The sequence below is a fragment of the Convolutriloba macropyga genome, chromosome 13 (assembly GCF_964194025.1).
Source record: "Convolutriloba macropyga chromosome 13, txConMacr16.3, whole genome shotgun sequence".
NCBI classification, from domain to species: domain Eukaryota; kingdom Metazoa; phylum Xenacoelomorpha; order Acoela; family Convolutidae; genus Convolutriloba; species Convolutriloba macropyga.
In genome coordinates, this window is record NC_134480.1 from 24,675,540 (window position 1) to 24,689,151 (window position 13,612).

Sequence of the window (13,612 nt, forward strand, 5' to 3'; positions counted from 1 at the left end):
GAAAGACAGACTTGAGATGCATTATAGTTTTAATCAAGAAGATATAATGAAAGAAATAGAAAGAATTTTTACTAATGAAAATAAGCAAAGCAATGACCAATCCAACTGCACCGAGTGCGAGATTACTATATCCAGATTTCTCATCAGTATCAGAAAGATTAATAAACGAAAAGATACACGCTAATAATAAAATTAACAATAATATTAACATTATAAAAGATATTAGAAATTATTATGAAACTGAAACTAATAACTATAATAAGAAGTTAGGTAGATATAAGAATTATATTAACATAGCTGAGATAACAGAAATAGTATTATCATCAATAGCAACAACTGCAACAACAACATCAGTTTCATTAACAGGTATAGGATTAGCTTATTCTATACCAACAGCTTTTGCTACAGCAACTGTTTGTGGTTCATTATCAAAAACAATTAATACTAAAATTAGAAATAAAATTACAAAGTATTCACAAATGTATATTTTAAGTAAACAGTTTAGTGATAAGTTTAATAAACTATATACTAAATCAATGAATGATAAAAAAATAGATAATGATAAGTATAATGAATTTGTTAAGTTATATGAAGAATATAAGAAGAACAAGAAGAATAAGTTGAGTATTTTTTTAGATTAAGGATATTAGTGCTTAGTAATAACAATGTTTTTAGTAATAATAATATTAGTATTAATATTTGTCGATAAATATGTAACCATAATCATAGCTATAATCATAATCATAAACATAACATAATCATAGATATAATCATGGATATAATCATAATCATAGTCATAATCATAATCATAAACATAATCATAAACATAAATATAAACATAATTATAATCATAATCAAATAATTATCTCTTCTTTGTACCTAAGTATAACCCTCTACCTTTTTGTACTACCTTTACACCTTCACCAGTAGTTGCAAATTTAATTAAATCAGGTGTAGCCGCCAGAGCTGCTTTAGGGTTCCTAGATGCAGCTGCACTTCCTATTTTACTTGCTATTTCTAATGCTCTTACTGGATTATTAGCAACTTTCTTTCCAAAATTAACCGTAGCTTTACCAACACTTTTAAAGAAATCTTTAAGTCCTTCTGCTTCTATTGTTGCATCAGATACTGTCATTGATTTATTCCTTCTACATAAAACACAATTACCTTTTAACATCTTAGTTCCTTTTGAAGTAATAGCTCATCTTATATTAACAGTACCACTATAATGTCTACCTCCAACACAATATGAATTAGTTTTGAACTTATTTAAAAGACTCATTTCTATATATAAAAAAAATAATGGAAGTTAAAAAGTATAATCCCTTTGTTATTATTAAGCCTAAACCCAAGCCTAAGCCCAAGGTTAGACCTAAGCCTAAGATTAAGCTTGAAGCTGGAGGCTTAGCTCTGGAGAAAAAAAGAAATTAGATATTATTTTTGCTAACGGTTTTGTTAATACTAATAAGAAATAGTTGGGTATTAACAAGAGTAACACAATAGAGCTGACTAGCTATAAATATAAGTATAAGTATATGGTTATGTATAAGTAAAAGTATATAATTATAACAATAACTATATTATACTATAATTATAAATTACCGCTAGAGTTATATCTAAAATTATAATTATCGCTAGAGTTATATCTTTGACTTAAATTATAACTATGATATAATATCAACCATCTTATTACCATCACTATTCACACTAATAACCTTCCTAGTTAATACTAATGCATGACATATAACATCTGCAACTGCAGCACTAAATTTAAAATTAAGTTGTATTGGTTAGGGACATATATGATCCCTTTGATATCTAGTATCAAATACATATATTCTATAACTACTTTTGAATGTTCTATGATTTATATATGGTTTTATATTATGTGGTAGCCCATTATAATCTTTATTAAAGCTAACAATCTCTTTAAAAGCCTCATTATAATTATTGGTTCCATAATTAATATTTATTCTATCCTCGGGATAAAACTCACTACCAATCTTACAATAACATTCAGTAACATTCATTACATCAAATGTACTTGCATCATGAGTTTGCTCATTAACATTATTATTTTCAAAACCAACTATAATATATTGTGGTCTTTCCATACCACTTTCCATACCTAGATCAAACAAGAAGTTAGTAGCATTGGGTACATTCTTATAAAATGTCTTTCTTTCATAATAACTAAAGTCTACATTATTCTTTTTACTTAAACCCTTTTGCACAATAATTCTATTATCAATACTAGGATCAATACTAGGCACACACCATGATATATCTCTCATTTCTATATTACCATCATTAGCAACTGCACCAGGATTAGCATTAACTGTATATAGAGCTCTATCATTATTATTTCTTTTTAATATTAGTTTAAATCCTAAACCATATATAATCTTTTCTAAATCATTCACAAAACAAAATAGATCACTCATCTTAACCATCATATACATATGTCCTCGTTTTGCAGCAATATGGTCACCTTTAAGTTGACTATCTCTATTGCCCTGATTTCTAACAAAACCACTCTCATATTCATCATCAGTACTAGTTAATAACTTATACATCAATAGATTAGGATGACAATGATCTATATATTCAATAGTCCTACCACCACTAGTTTCAAGCTTAATTGAACTAAACAAAGTCATCATACCATAATTAACTAACCTGATATTAGCATCATTAGCAAATACACCACCAGCATCATCTGATACAACAAACTCCATCTCTAGATATGAATCACGCAAATTTAAGTGATTCTCTTCTCTATTGAGTATGATATTATAATTGGTATTAACCGTATTCATTGTTGCTAGATTATTAGGTTTATATTTTACAATCTTACTTTTATGTATATCATTATTATAACCCTAAGTTGTATCCAAATTAAAATCCATTTTTATTAGATAAAAAATGACAGACAATTTGATTTTATATGAACTACAAAATATACACGAAGCTTTAACTAAAACTAAAGAAGAGTATACACCTAACTTTAGATTGATAAAACCAACAGAAAAGTTTAGCTTTAGTGAACCTATACTTAATACAACAAAATTAGGTTTAATTAGATTATCTGTTTATAATTCAGTGCTTAATGTGAATAGGAGAAACAATCAATTCTTATATGCTAGTACTGTTATAGAAGATGATGAAGCTTTACCTCGGGCTCTTAGGTCTGACCCTAACCTTAACCCTATCTCTACCTCAAGCCCAAACATTACATCTATACTTAATTATAATTATGAAGGAATGCCGTTGCTATATTCAACTATTACACCGGGAGCATATGAGTTAACTGACATAGCAGAATTAATAAAAGAAGAAACTGATGGTAATGTTATAATAGAACCTGATAAGAATACGATGAAATGTTTAATGGAAATAAAACAAGGAGCAATCAGCTTTGATATAGAAAACTCACTAGCCTCATTACTAGGATTTAGAAAAATAATTTATAAAAAAGGTAGATATAAATCTCAGAAAATTATTGATATTATGGGTTTCAATAATATTAACATTCATTGTAGTATTATATCTGGAGCTAAAGATAATGGTAAAGATACAGATATATTATATACTTTTAATCTAACAGAACCACCAGATTCCTTGATAAATATTATACCAACTAATATCTTATATCAAAATGTAACTAAAGATAGAATAGAATATATTGAATTTCATATTAAAGATGAGCATGGAAGACCTATAGACTTTAATGGTGATGTATTAAGTTTTACTTTACATCTGTGTTAACAACTTCGTTGATCTGATTTACACTTACACTTATCTGCGAAGCAGGTTCCCCGATACTTGTACTTACACTTATCTACGAAGCAGGTTCCCTGATACTTGTACTTAGACTTAGACTTACACATAAACTAAACTACAAAACTCTCCGATCCCAATTCATTCTTAGTTTACCATTAATATTTTTATTTTTATTTATATCAATGACAATATAATTATAAGGCTCTTTCCATACCTTATTACATATATTAGCAAAGTCATTATAACTAAGTTCAACATTATTAAAGAAATCTTGATATATCGATGCTAGGACTTTACCTCTCTGTTCAAATAAAATAAATAGATTACAGTTCTCTCTAACACTCTGCCTATCCAGAGAGAACAGGTTTTGATTAAGATATATCATATTACAGTTATTATGTCTACCTCTACAAAAGTATTCATTCATAACTGGTTCTTTGGCTCTAACATCGTCAAATATCATTAGTTTCTTTGAGTCTTTGGGTAGTTTATCAGGAGATAGTAAATCTTTTATATCTTCAATAAATTCAACATCTGCTTTTGGGTTTATTTTTTCTATACCATGGTACTGATCAACAGTAGGTCCAATGATGTATAGCTTATCAAAGCATATACTAGCTAGAATTAGATTTTTCAATAAGGATGTCTTACTACATTCACTAGGACCAGATATTATACATCTAAAGTTATCTGAGAATGCGGCTTCAGTAATTATATCATCATCATTTAACCATAAATATAGATCATCATTTATGTTTACAGATATCGGTTAAACCGCTTCACGGATATTATTAGTAGGACTATTACTAATGCTATTACTATTGCTATTCCTATTAAATTTACTCCTTTGATATTTTTCATCAAATAGAAATATAAAATTATCTCTATCATTATCATTATCATTATCATTATCATTATCATTATCATTATCATTATCATTATCATTATCATTATCATTATCATTATCATTATCATTATCATTATCATTATCAATGACATTATCATTATCATTAACATTATCATTATCATTAACATTATCATTATCATTATTAGCAAAGCTACTTCGTAGATCATTAACATTATCATTTACATTATCATTATTAGCAAAGCTACTTCGTAGATCATATTCATTATCATTATCATTATAATTATCATTATCAATGACATTATCCTTATCATTACCATTATCATTATCATTATCATCTGCGAAGCAGGTTCCCTGATTAACATTACAACTTAAACAAGAACACTCATTATATATTCCTGGATATTTACATTGATTAACTAGAATATTCTAAGCACTTTTAATTCTAAATCCTCTATCAATAAGATAGATCATGTATAAACAATAAGCCCCACAATAAGATTCATCATATTGTTGTATTCTCTCATTAGAGCCTAGATCAACATATTCTTCTAAAAATAAAGGTGGAGTTTCTACACCAAAACTATCAAAGTAATATGTTGGACCACCTTCTCTTCTTATAACTAAAACCCAATGTGTACCTTCAGTTGGATGTAGATTTACAATAATGTTAGAGTTAGGTTCACTTACCATTTCTGGTTTATCATCTCTCATTACAATCTCAATTGGTGTTAGACTTATATCTTTACCTATATCTTATATTCTGATATCACTCATAGCAATATTATCAATATTAAATTTATTATTGAATTCCTCAAAAGTTAGGATGAGCATTTTTATATAATAAATTTATTAAATCTAAGTCTAATTATAAGTCTAAGTCTAAATCTAAATCTAAATCAAACTTATATTTATTCTATAAAAATGGAAACAGGTAGTGCAATTTTTATTATTATTATTATTATTATTATTATTATTATTATTATTATTATTATTATTATTATTATTATTATTATTATTGGAATTTGTTATATAATATATGATTCAAGACGAAGTAAATATACAAAACTAGAAGAAAACTTTGGTGGATTTATGAATAGGAGTCTAGTTAGATTTGAATATGAAAAGTCACCACTACATACTATTGTTTATGGTGGAACTGGAACGGGTAAAACATATTTTATTAGACAATACTTAAAGTTATACTTCGACCATGATCAAGTTCAAGATCAAGTTCAAGATCAAGTTCAACATCAAGTTCAAGATCAAGATCAAGTTCAAGATCAAGTTCAAGATCAAGTTCAAGATCAAGTTCAACATCAAGTTCAAGATCAAGATCAAGTTCAAGATCAAGTTCAAGATCAAGTTCAAGATCAAGTTCAACATCAATTTCAAGATCAAGATCAAGTTCAAGATCAAGACCACAGGTCCATAGTTATAGTTTGTAAAGATGACAGAGACTGGATAGATCCTGAATCTAATAAGTTTTATACTGGGTTTAATAAATGTGATATAAATATGATCACAAAAAATAATATGCACAAATTTCAAAATTGTGTAATAGTACTTGATGATATGGGTGATAGGTTAAATAAGGATATAGGTTATTATTTTACTGAAGGTAGACATTATAATATTCAAATGATTGTAATGTGTCATAAACCAGCTCAAATAATTAATACAGCAAGAATGAGTTGTGATACTATTTATATAACAACTTATAATGGACCTGACCTATTTAAAAACTTTAATGAGATATATAAATGTGAACATGACTTCAATAAAAAATAATTAGCGAATTAAATAGTAAATATTATAATTGTACACATGGAATGTCAGATGAACTTCTTTATGGTATAATAATATAATAAAAAGGAAAATACTTTTATTATTATTAGTACTAATAGAACAATGATGTATGATTCAAGAGTTGGCTTCCTTGATTTAAAAGCTCTTAGTTTAAAAGATGATTTAGAAAGAGAAGATATAAATAAACTTATAGCATATATGAAACCACTAATGATTAATGCAACAGATAGAAATGTAAATAATCATGATAATTATCAGTTTTATTTTAATAAACTTCTTACTTTAAATAATATTAAAATTGAGAATGATGTTTTAACAAAAGAGATGATTAATGGAAAGGGTATGAAAATTTTATCAAATATTGGTGGAATTATAGGCACAGGTTTATTTTTATTTAATTGTTTTTATCCTGATTCAATATCAAGAAATGCTGGAACTGTAGCAATGGGAGCAAGCACAATGTTGAGTAGAGTAAATACATTAGTTAATGTTGGAGATGGAGAAGAGTTGGAAGATGAAACACGGACAAAATCCGATTCCTCGATCTGCGAAGCAGGTTCCATGATCCAAGAGGAATATATAGATCGGGGAAGCAGTTATACTGATCAGGGAAGCAGTTTGGTTAACCACGAACAAAGTTCGTCTACTGATCAGTGTAACTGTGACTTCGTCAATGAAGAGATGGAAATTTTGAATAGAAAAGGAGGAAAGTTTTTAAACAAACTACATATAAATGATGAAGAATTTAGTGAAGAGATTATAAATTTTGTTAAAGATAAAAGAATTAGACCTTGATTTGATCTTAGATAAGAGATGTAAAACTAATACACTCAATACTTTAGGAAATAAATATTTAGCAGAGTGTATCACATCTAAAGATAATACTAAAGATTTAATTGAAATCATCGCTAAATATTATCCACAAAGTTTGTACACCGATTCTACAGCATAGCTAATATTATCTGCGAATTTGCAAAACAACTCCGTTGAGCAGTTTGGTAAACCACGAACAAAGTTCGTTCACTGATAATTTTATCTATTAAAAATGCTTTTACAATGTTTAGAGTGTAACTATAAATAAGGAAACATTGCTTCTTTAAAATATCATTATGAATCATTTCATAAAGATAAAACTGATAAATGTATGTGTGGTAATATAATATTAAGTGGTATTTGTGCTAATGATTTTTCCCCATGGGGTTGTTCTTTAAAAAATGAATCTAGTTCTAGTTCTAATTCTAGTTCTAACCCTAGTTCTAATTCTTATTCTAATTCTAGTTCTAACCCTAGTTCTAGTTCTAACCCTATTTCTAACTCTAGTTCTAACCCTAGTTCTAGTTCTAGTTCTAGTTCTGGTTCTGGTTCTAACCCCGGTTCTAGCTCTAGTTCTGGTTCTGGGTCTATCTATGACTATAACTCTAACTCAGATCCTAACCCCAACCCTAACTCTAACCTTATCCCCAACCTAACCCTAACCTTATCCCTAACCCTAATCTTAACCCCAGCTCAGAAGTATTAACTAGATGTTGTAATAAGTGTAATTATATAAAACCACTAAATAATTTTGATGAGGGTAAGTATACATGTAGAAGTTGTACTTCAGCTAAAGTTAATTGTCCGTATTGTACTTCTGTTGTGAGATATGATGGGATACGGGCTCATGTAAAGAAACAACATCCAGATATAGAATTGACTAGAGGATTTAGTAGAAATATAACTGATCGGTGTAACCGCTTCGCGGATAAAACAATTAATCCTAGTTGGCAAAGTCCTAGAGCTGTAAGTCCTTTAGTTATTAACCAAACAGAGGAAAGTTGTTCATGTAAATACTATAATTTTGTATCATTTCTTATTAAGAATGGAATAAATATAGATAAAATAAAAGAAAATATAAATTTATTGAAAAGTATAGATAATTTGAAATAAAAAGTATAAAAAAGAAAAAATATCAAAAAAGAGGGATTCACTCTTTAAGAGCGAAAAAGAGCGATCTTTTCTACTGGGGATCACTCCGAATAAGAGTGAATCACTCTTAAAGAGTGAAATGTAAATTTTGATTTGATTTTATGATTTTTTGTTTTTATTTTTGATTTTAATTGATTTTTTTATTGAATTTAGAGCTAATATATAGAAGTGGATAAAACATGAGATTCAACAAACAGTAAAATTTGGCCCGATTCGACATGCGCGATTAGCGTTAGGAGAAAGGGACAAATTTTACTGGTGGTTGAATCCCTTGTTTTATCCACTACTGCCGACTAGTTTTCGTCTTTAGTCATATATTCGTTTCAGACATGCTGCTGTGAAGAGCGGCCTGGATAGCTTCAGTATCCTTCATTTAATACGCGTATCAATAGCGGCAGTGAATCAGCCGCCAGCCTATATAGTGTATTAAATAATACACAGCAGTATTGGGCTATGAATAATGTATTCTTTCACTCAACGCATTTCATGCAGCATAGCTCTCTCTTAATATTCCGTCAGTTTAGACTAAGTCTAAAGTGTTCACAAAGTCGACGGTTAAATAATTATATTCTCTGTAGTATCGGTAATTGCGGCGGCAATTATCCAATTAGCAATACTACAAAAACTTCGAACATTCAAAATCCAACGTCTTCGAGAATCTTGTTTTTGAAGTTAAATCCTGGCACCCCCTTACCTAGTATATTTTTATAAGATCAGGGAGAAAGTAATTCAACCTTATACTTCGGGCAGCAAAAATCGAAAGAGTAGTGTCTGATTGCGCAGAAGGTAATTGCGCTTTTCTCTCCAATATTCTCAGAAAAATAGAAATGAAATAGGAAATCAAAAATCAGTCTAGTTGGTAAACGTAAAGTTTAGTTGCCTACCTCTTTGCTTGAAGACACAATATGCAAAATATCAGCAGTTAAAGACTCTGCAAACTGAGCTGAAGTAACACTCTGATTGACAGCGTCTGAAAACAGTTTCCGTTCACACCGCAGGTCCCGAATCAGTTCATGAAGAAACTCCACGCAGTACAACTTGCAGTCCTTTTGACCTTGGGGGTTGTCGACTGTTGAATGCAGGTGCTCCAGGGCAGTTTGGCACTTTGTGATCAAATTCTGGGTTATTTGAGGTAACTTGGACAGTAACAAGTCGGGTTTATCGTCCAAGGACTAAACAAAATTTACTGAAAACAGTTTGTCCAATTCATTGCTGTCCAGATGACATTCTGATTAATATTATATTAATTGTGTTTCGGCGTAATCGCAGCGAAGCAGCATTATGCTTTCAGTCCGAAGTGCATTATCAGTAGCCTGTTCTGAGCTGTCTTTTTCTATTAATCCCGATAAGTTTGTGATAAGTTTGTGAGCAAGTATGAATGCTCTTTTTGGTGACTATGGCCACTTTTTCAGCGTCTGAAACTTTCACGTGGTACCATTATTGCAACTGAAGCTATGGTTAAGCGAGTGCTCATCCTCACAGACAGCTTCACGGAGTGAAGGTATCAAACTAACGATCATTGGCCTGTCACACACCTTACCTTTCGGCTATCACGCCGCCGAATACTCCTCCAGAATTCAGTTTTAGCTTTTATCCCTTTATAAGTTTCACTTCACATCATAGATTTCATTTCGTATGTTAAAACTGGAGTTAACATTTTATTTGAAAACGTGAACTCGAATTTTTGACCAAAACTTGATTTAACGGCTCTTTTCTGTTTTTGCAGTCCCCCCGCAGCCTTATATACCCAGGGTGAGGTCCCACACCAAAAATTGATATGTCTAGAACGTCCCAGACGGAAATTGACCATGTCCAGACCCTCCCAGACGGAAATTGCCTATGTCCAGACTTTCGTACGTTAAAAATTGTTCGTGAGTTCTTCGTGCGTTCAAAAGAGCCTATTTCCAGATTTTCAAGGAGTTCAAACGTGTTCATAATTAGACTTTCGTGCGCTCCAAACAAAAAATAGTGCGCTTCATAATTAAATTTTCGTATGCAAGTTACCTATGTCCAGACTTTCGTGCACACAAAAAATCGCGCGCTCCAAATTAATAATATTTATCGGATCTTCAAGGAGTTGTTCAAACTCAAATAAACTTGATATCAAGAGATACCCTATTAACGGTAGCATACAACGGTAGCCAATCTGTTTGCATCCCTAGCAAGAAATTCAATTTTTTTATCAATAATCATCTTGATGAAAGTAATATGTTGGCATCAGTGGTAAAGTGATGGTATTTTTGCTCTTGATAACTTAGTTTGATGAAACAATTATTGGGGAACACAAATATCGAAATGATAAAACCACGCATTATTCAACTGCCGCCTAAATTATAGGCCAATTGTAATTTGTTACATAAGTGTTAACTTCAAAACCTAGCTGCATCATTATAATGTAAATGCAGTTTCCGTTGAATTGTATATGTGAGTGAATGTAATCCAATCAATATGCTGTTAAACGTATAAGTGGGGATGCAAATCAACGTGGGCGAGGGGGCGATAAAAGAAAAGAGCCGGTTTTAAAAAGTTTAACTAGTTAAATAAATTTAAATTCAGAAACAAATATTTTTCAAAGTTGTTATAATTCAAATTCGCTTTTTTTCTTTACTAACTTAGTGTTGCGGCTAAAATAGAACTGAAATCTGATTTTCTACTGCCTGATCAGTGAAGCTCTATTAACATTTGAATCGCACTTATAATATGTTGTTTACATGACAATATACCCAATGCCAAAATATCCAATCTGCCAATGTACCCAATGCCATTCGACCCAATTTACTCCCTCCGAAGTTTTAACAATAATACGATTACAAATTCGCGCTCGGTATTACAAGCATATTTTTTTCATAATTAAGCCGACAATTTAATCGCATGTTCATTTGTGATAGTTTCATATTAAGTCCCGCGGGCCGTTGGGGCATGGCCGTGGCCCACCATGCATAATCAATAATGCATTAGAAAAAATTTGCTAAATAATTGTTCTGGTAGTTTCAATATTCCGAGAGAACATTGGGTACGATCTGGGTATTGCGTGACGTTGGTATATTGGTATTGGGTATTTTGTCCCGACACCATTATGTCACGTTATGTTCCGATCGCCGTGAATCTAGAATCTAGTTAAACGTACAAGCATATTTAAAAAGGCGATTTACAACACCAAAATTTACAACGGCAGCAGATGATGTTCTAAAAATATTTATCATCGTAAGTGATTATTCTCAAGAGAAGTTGCTGACAATTAATTGGTGAATTTTTACACAAAATTTTGCCTGCTCGAGTACCGTATCCAAATTTGATTTTCGTCGGGCTCAAAATATTGAGAAACCTCAAGATCAGCTTGTCTAGATGCATTTTTCAGCATTACCAATCGTTGACATCATTCAAAGTGTTTAATAACAATGTCGACTAGATAAAACTCTTGAAACAAGCGTATTGCTTGAATTGAGTCGCTCAATAGGCAATTTTGAAAATAAAAATGAACTTTTCTGAGAACTTCTAATTGCAACCTAAGACAACTAGACTCAGGACTCTTTGAAATATGCTAGACAGTTCAATGGTTTTAAAAAGTATAAAGATAAAAAAGGTTGCGAAAATTTTGTTGACTATGCAACTTTTTTTATAATTTTCAGATTGAAAACACTGTTATTGGTTCCACTCGTGTCTAATATTTAGAGATAGAAAAACCTGAAAAGCACAGAATTTTTCAAATTGTTTTTGTTAATGGCAATTTTTATTACGACATAAAGATAATTGATATTAAGTTTTAAAAAAAAAACAACAAATAAACAACAAGTTTTTTGTTTTACAATGTTTTTTGCTTAGATGATTCTCATTGACCCTTAGGCATGGAATCATTGTTTTGCTGAGATTTTTGTTTTGAAGTTCTGGATAATTTACCTAGTTGGAATAGATTTTAAAGACATTTTTACAAAATTTAATCAACACTTGAGAGCAAATTATCATCTTTTGCATAATTTGATAGAATTATCTTTTTTTAGTTGTCTGTTTTTAGCTAGCGGTTGAGGTATTCTCATTCTGTTGACTATTTTTTTCTGTTTAATTTGAGTAGATCAGAGAGAGAATAGTCTACACAGGCGCCTTCCATGTTTTTATCTAAAAAATTCCAAGTTTTCAAAAATCAGTGAACTTAAAACAATCAAAACCATTCATTTCCATTTTCAACACGCACACACACACACACATACACACACACACAAACACACACACACACACACACACACACACACACACACACACACACACACACACACGCACACACGCACACGCGCACGCACACACGCACGCACACAAGCACTCTCTCACACATACACACACACGCACACGCACACACGCACTCAATATAAATCATTCACATTTAATTCCATCAGTGCAAAAACGAGCACTATCAGAACAACTTGGCAATACTGATGTAAACGCGAACAGACGTGAAAATGTGTTGCTGCTAAAAGTGAAGTTGTGTTTTTGAGTGTGATAACCCTTTTCTAAATATCGCATCTACAACACGCAACCACATTTTAAAAACCTTCAATTCTGTTCCCACTTCTTTTTGATACAACACTCTGTAATTGCGCTGAACATTTAATTCCATGTGATGATATTGGGGTGATCTATCTCGTTGCTTCCCGACAACCCCAACAGCCGGCAACCGACCAAATTCGCGTTCGGGTTGCTCGGCCAAAATACGACGTCTAGATGATGATGATGTAAAAGTTGGACGCTGGAACCTCTGATGGCTCTTGGCTGTGACGTCAGTGAAATCACGTGATCGAAGCAAGGGTGATTTTGCTCCACATGAGGACGTTAAATTTTCCCGCAATAAAGTACAATGTTGTTGTTTCTGTTGATGTTGAGAAGTTGTGTCGTCGCAGATCAGTTTAAGTTCCCGATCCAAATACTTGAAAATTACAAATCCACTCCATGATCAGTAAAAAGTTGACAAAGGTTTCAAAACAGTTACCTCATAACTTTTTTTAATGATTCGATAAATTGTTCAAGTTAGTTTTTCCATATACATCATAGCTCTTTACTTTTTTCATAATTGAAAAGTATTGTCAAACACTTATTACAAGGACTACAATATTTCATTACCCGAAGAAAACTATTTTGAAAATTAAAAAAAAAACTAGATGGGTAAAAATTTAGTTAAGGTTGCATTCCAGGACTTTTAAT

At 31.0% G+C, this 13,612-nt stretch overlaps 1 protein-coding gene across 3 annotated transcripts in view; it reads right to left on the bottom strand.

Moving 5' to 3' along the window:
* The window catches only part of LOC142352042 (uncharacterized), a 128,596-nt gene that overhangs the window by 68,434 nt on the left and 46,550 nt on the right, over nucleotides 1-13,612 (bottom strand). For 2 of the 3 annotated variants that reach the window (XM_075404387.1, XM_075404388.1), the window contains exons 7-8: nucleotides 12,966-13,337; nucleotides 9,307-9,594 (exon numbers count right to left, since the gene is read on the bottom strand). In XM_075404387.1, the coding sequence (XP_075260502.1) occupies nucleotides 9,307-9,594; nucleotides 12,966-13,337 (660 nt within the window). The remainder of the gene's footprint in view (nucleotides 1-9,306; nucleotides 9,595-12,965; nucleotides 13,338-13,612) is intronic. The other variant, XM_075404389.1, reaches the window with a different exon arrangement.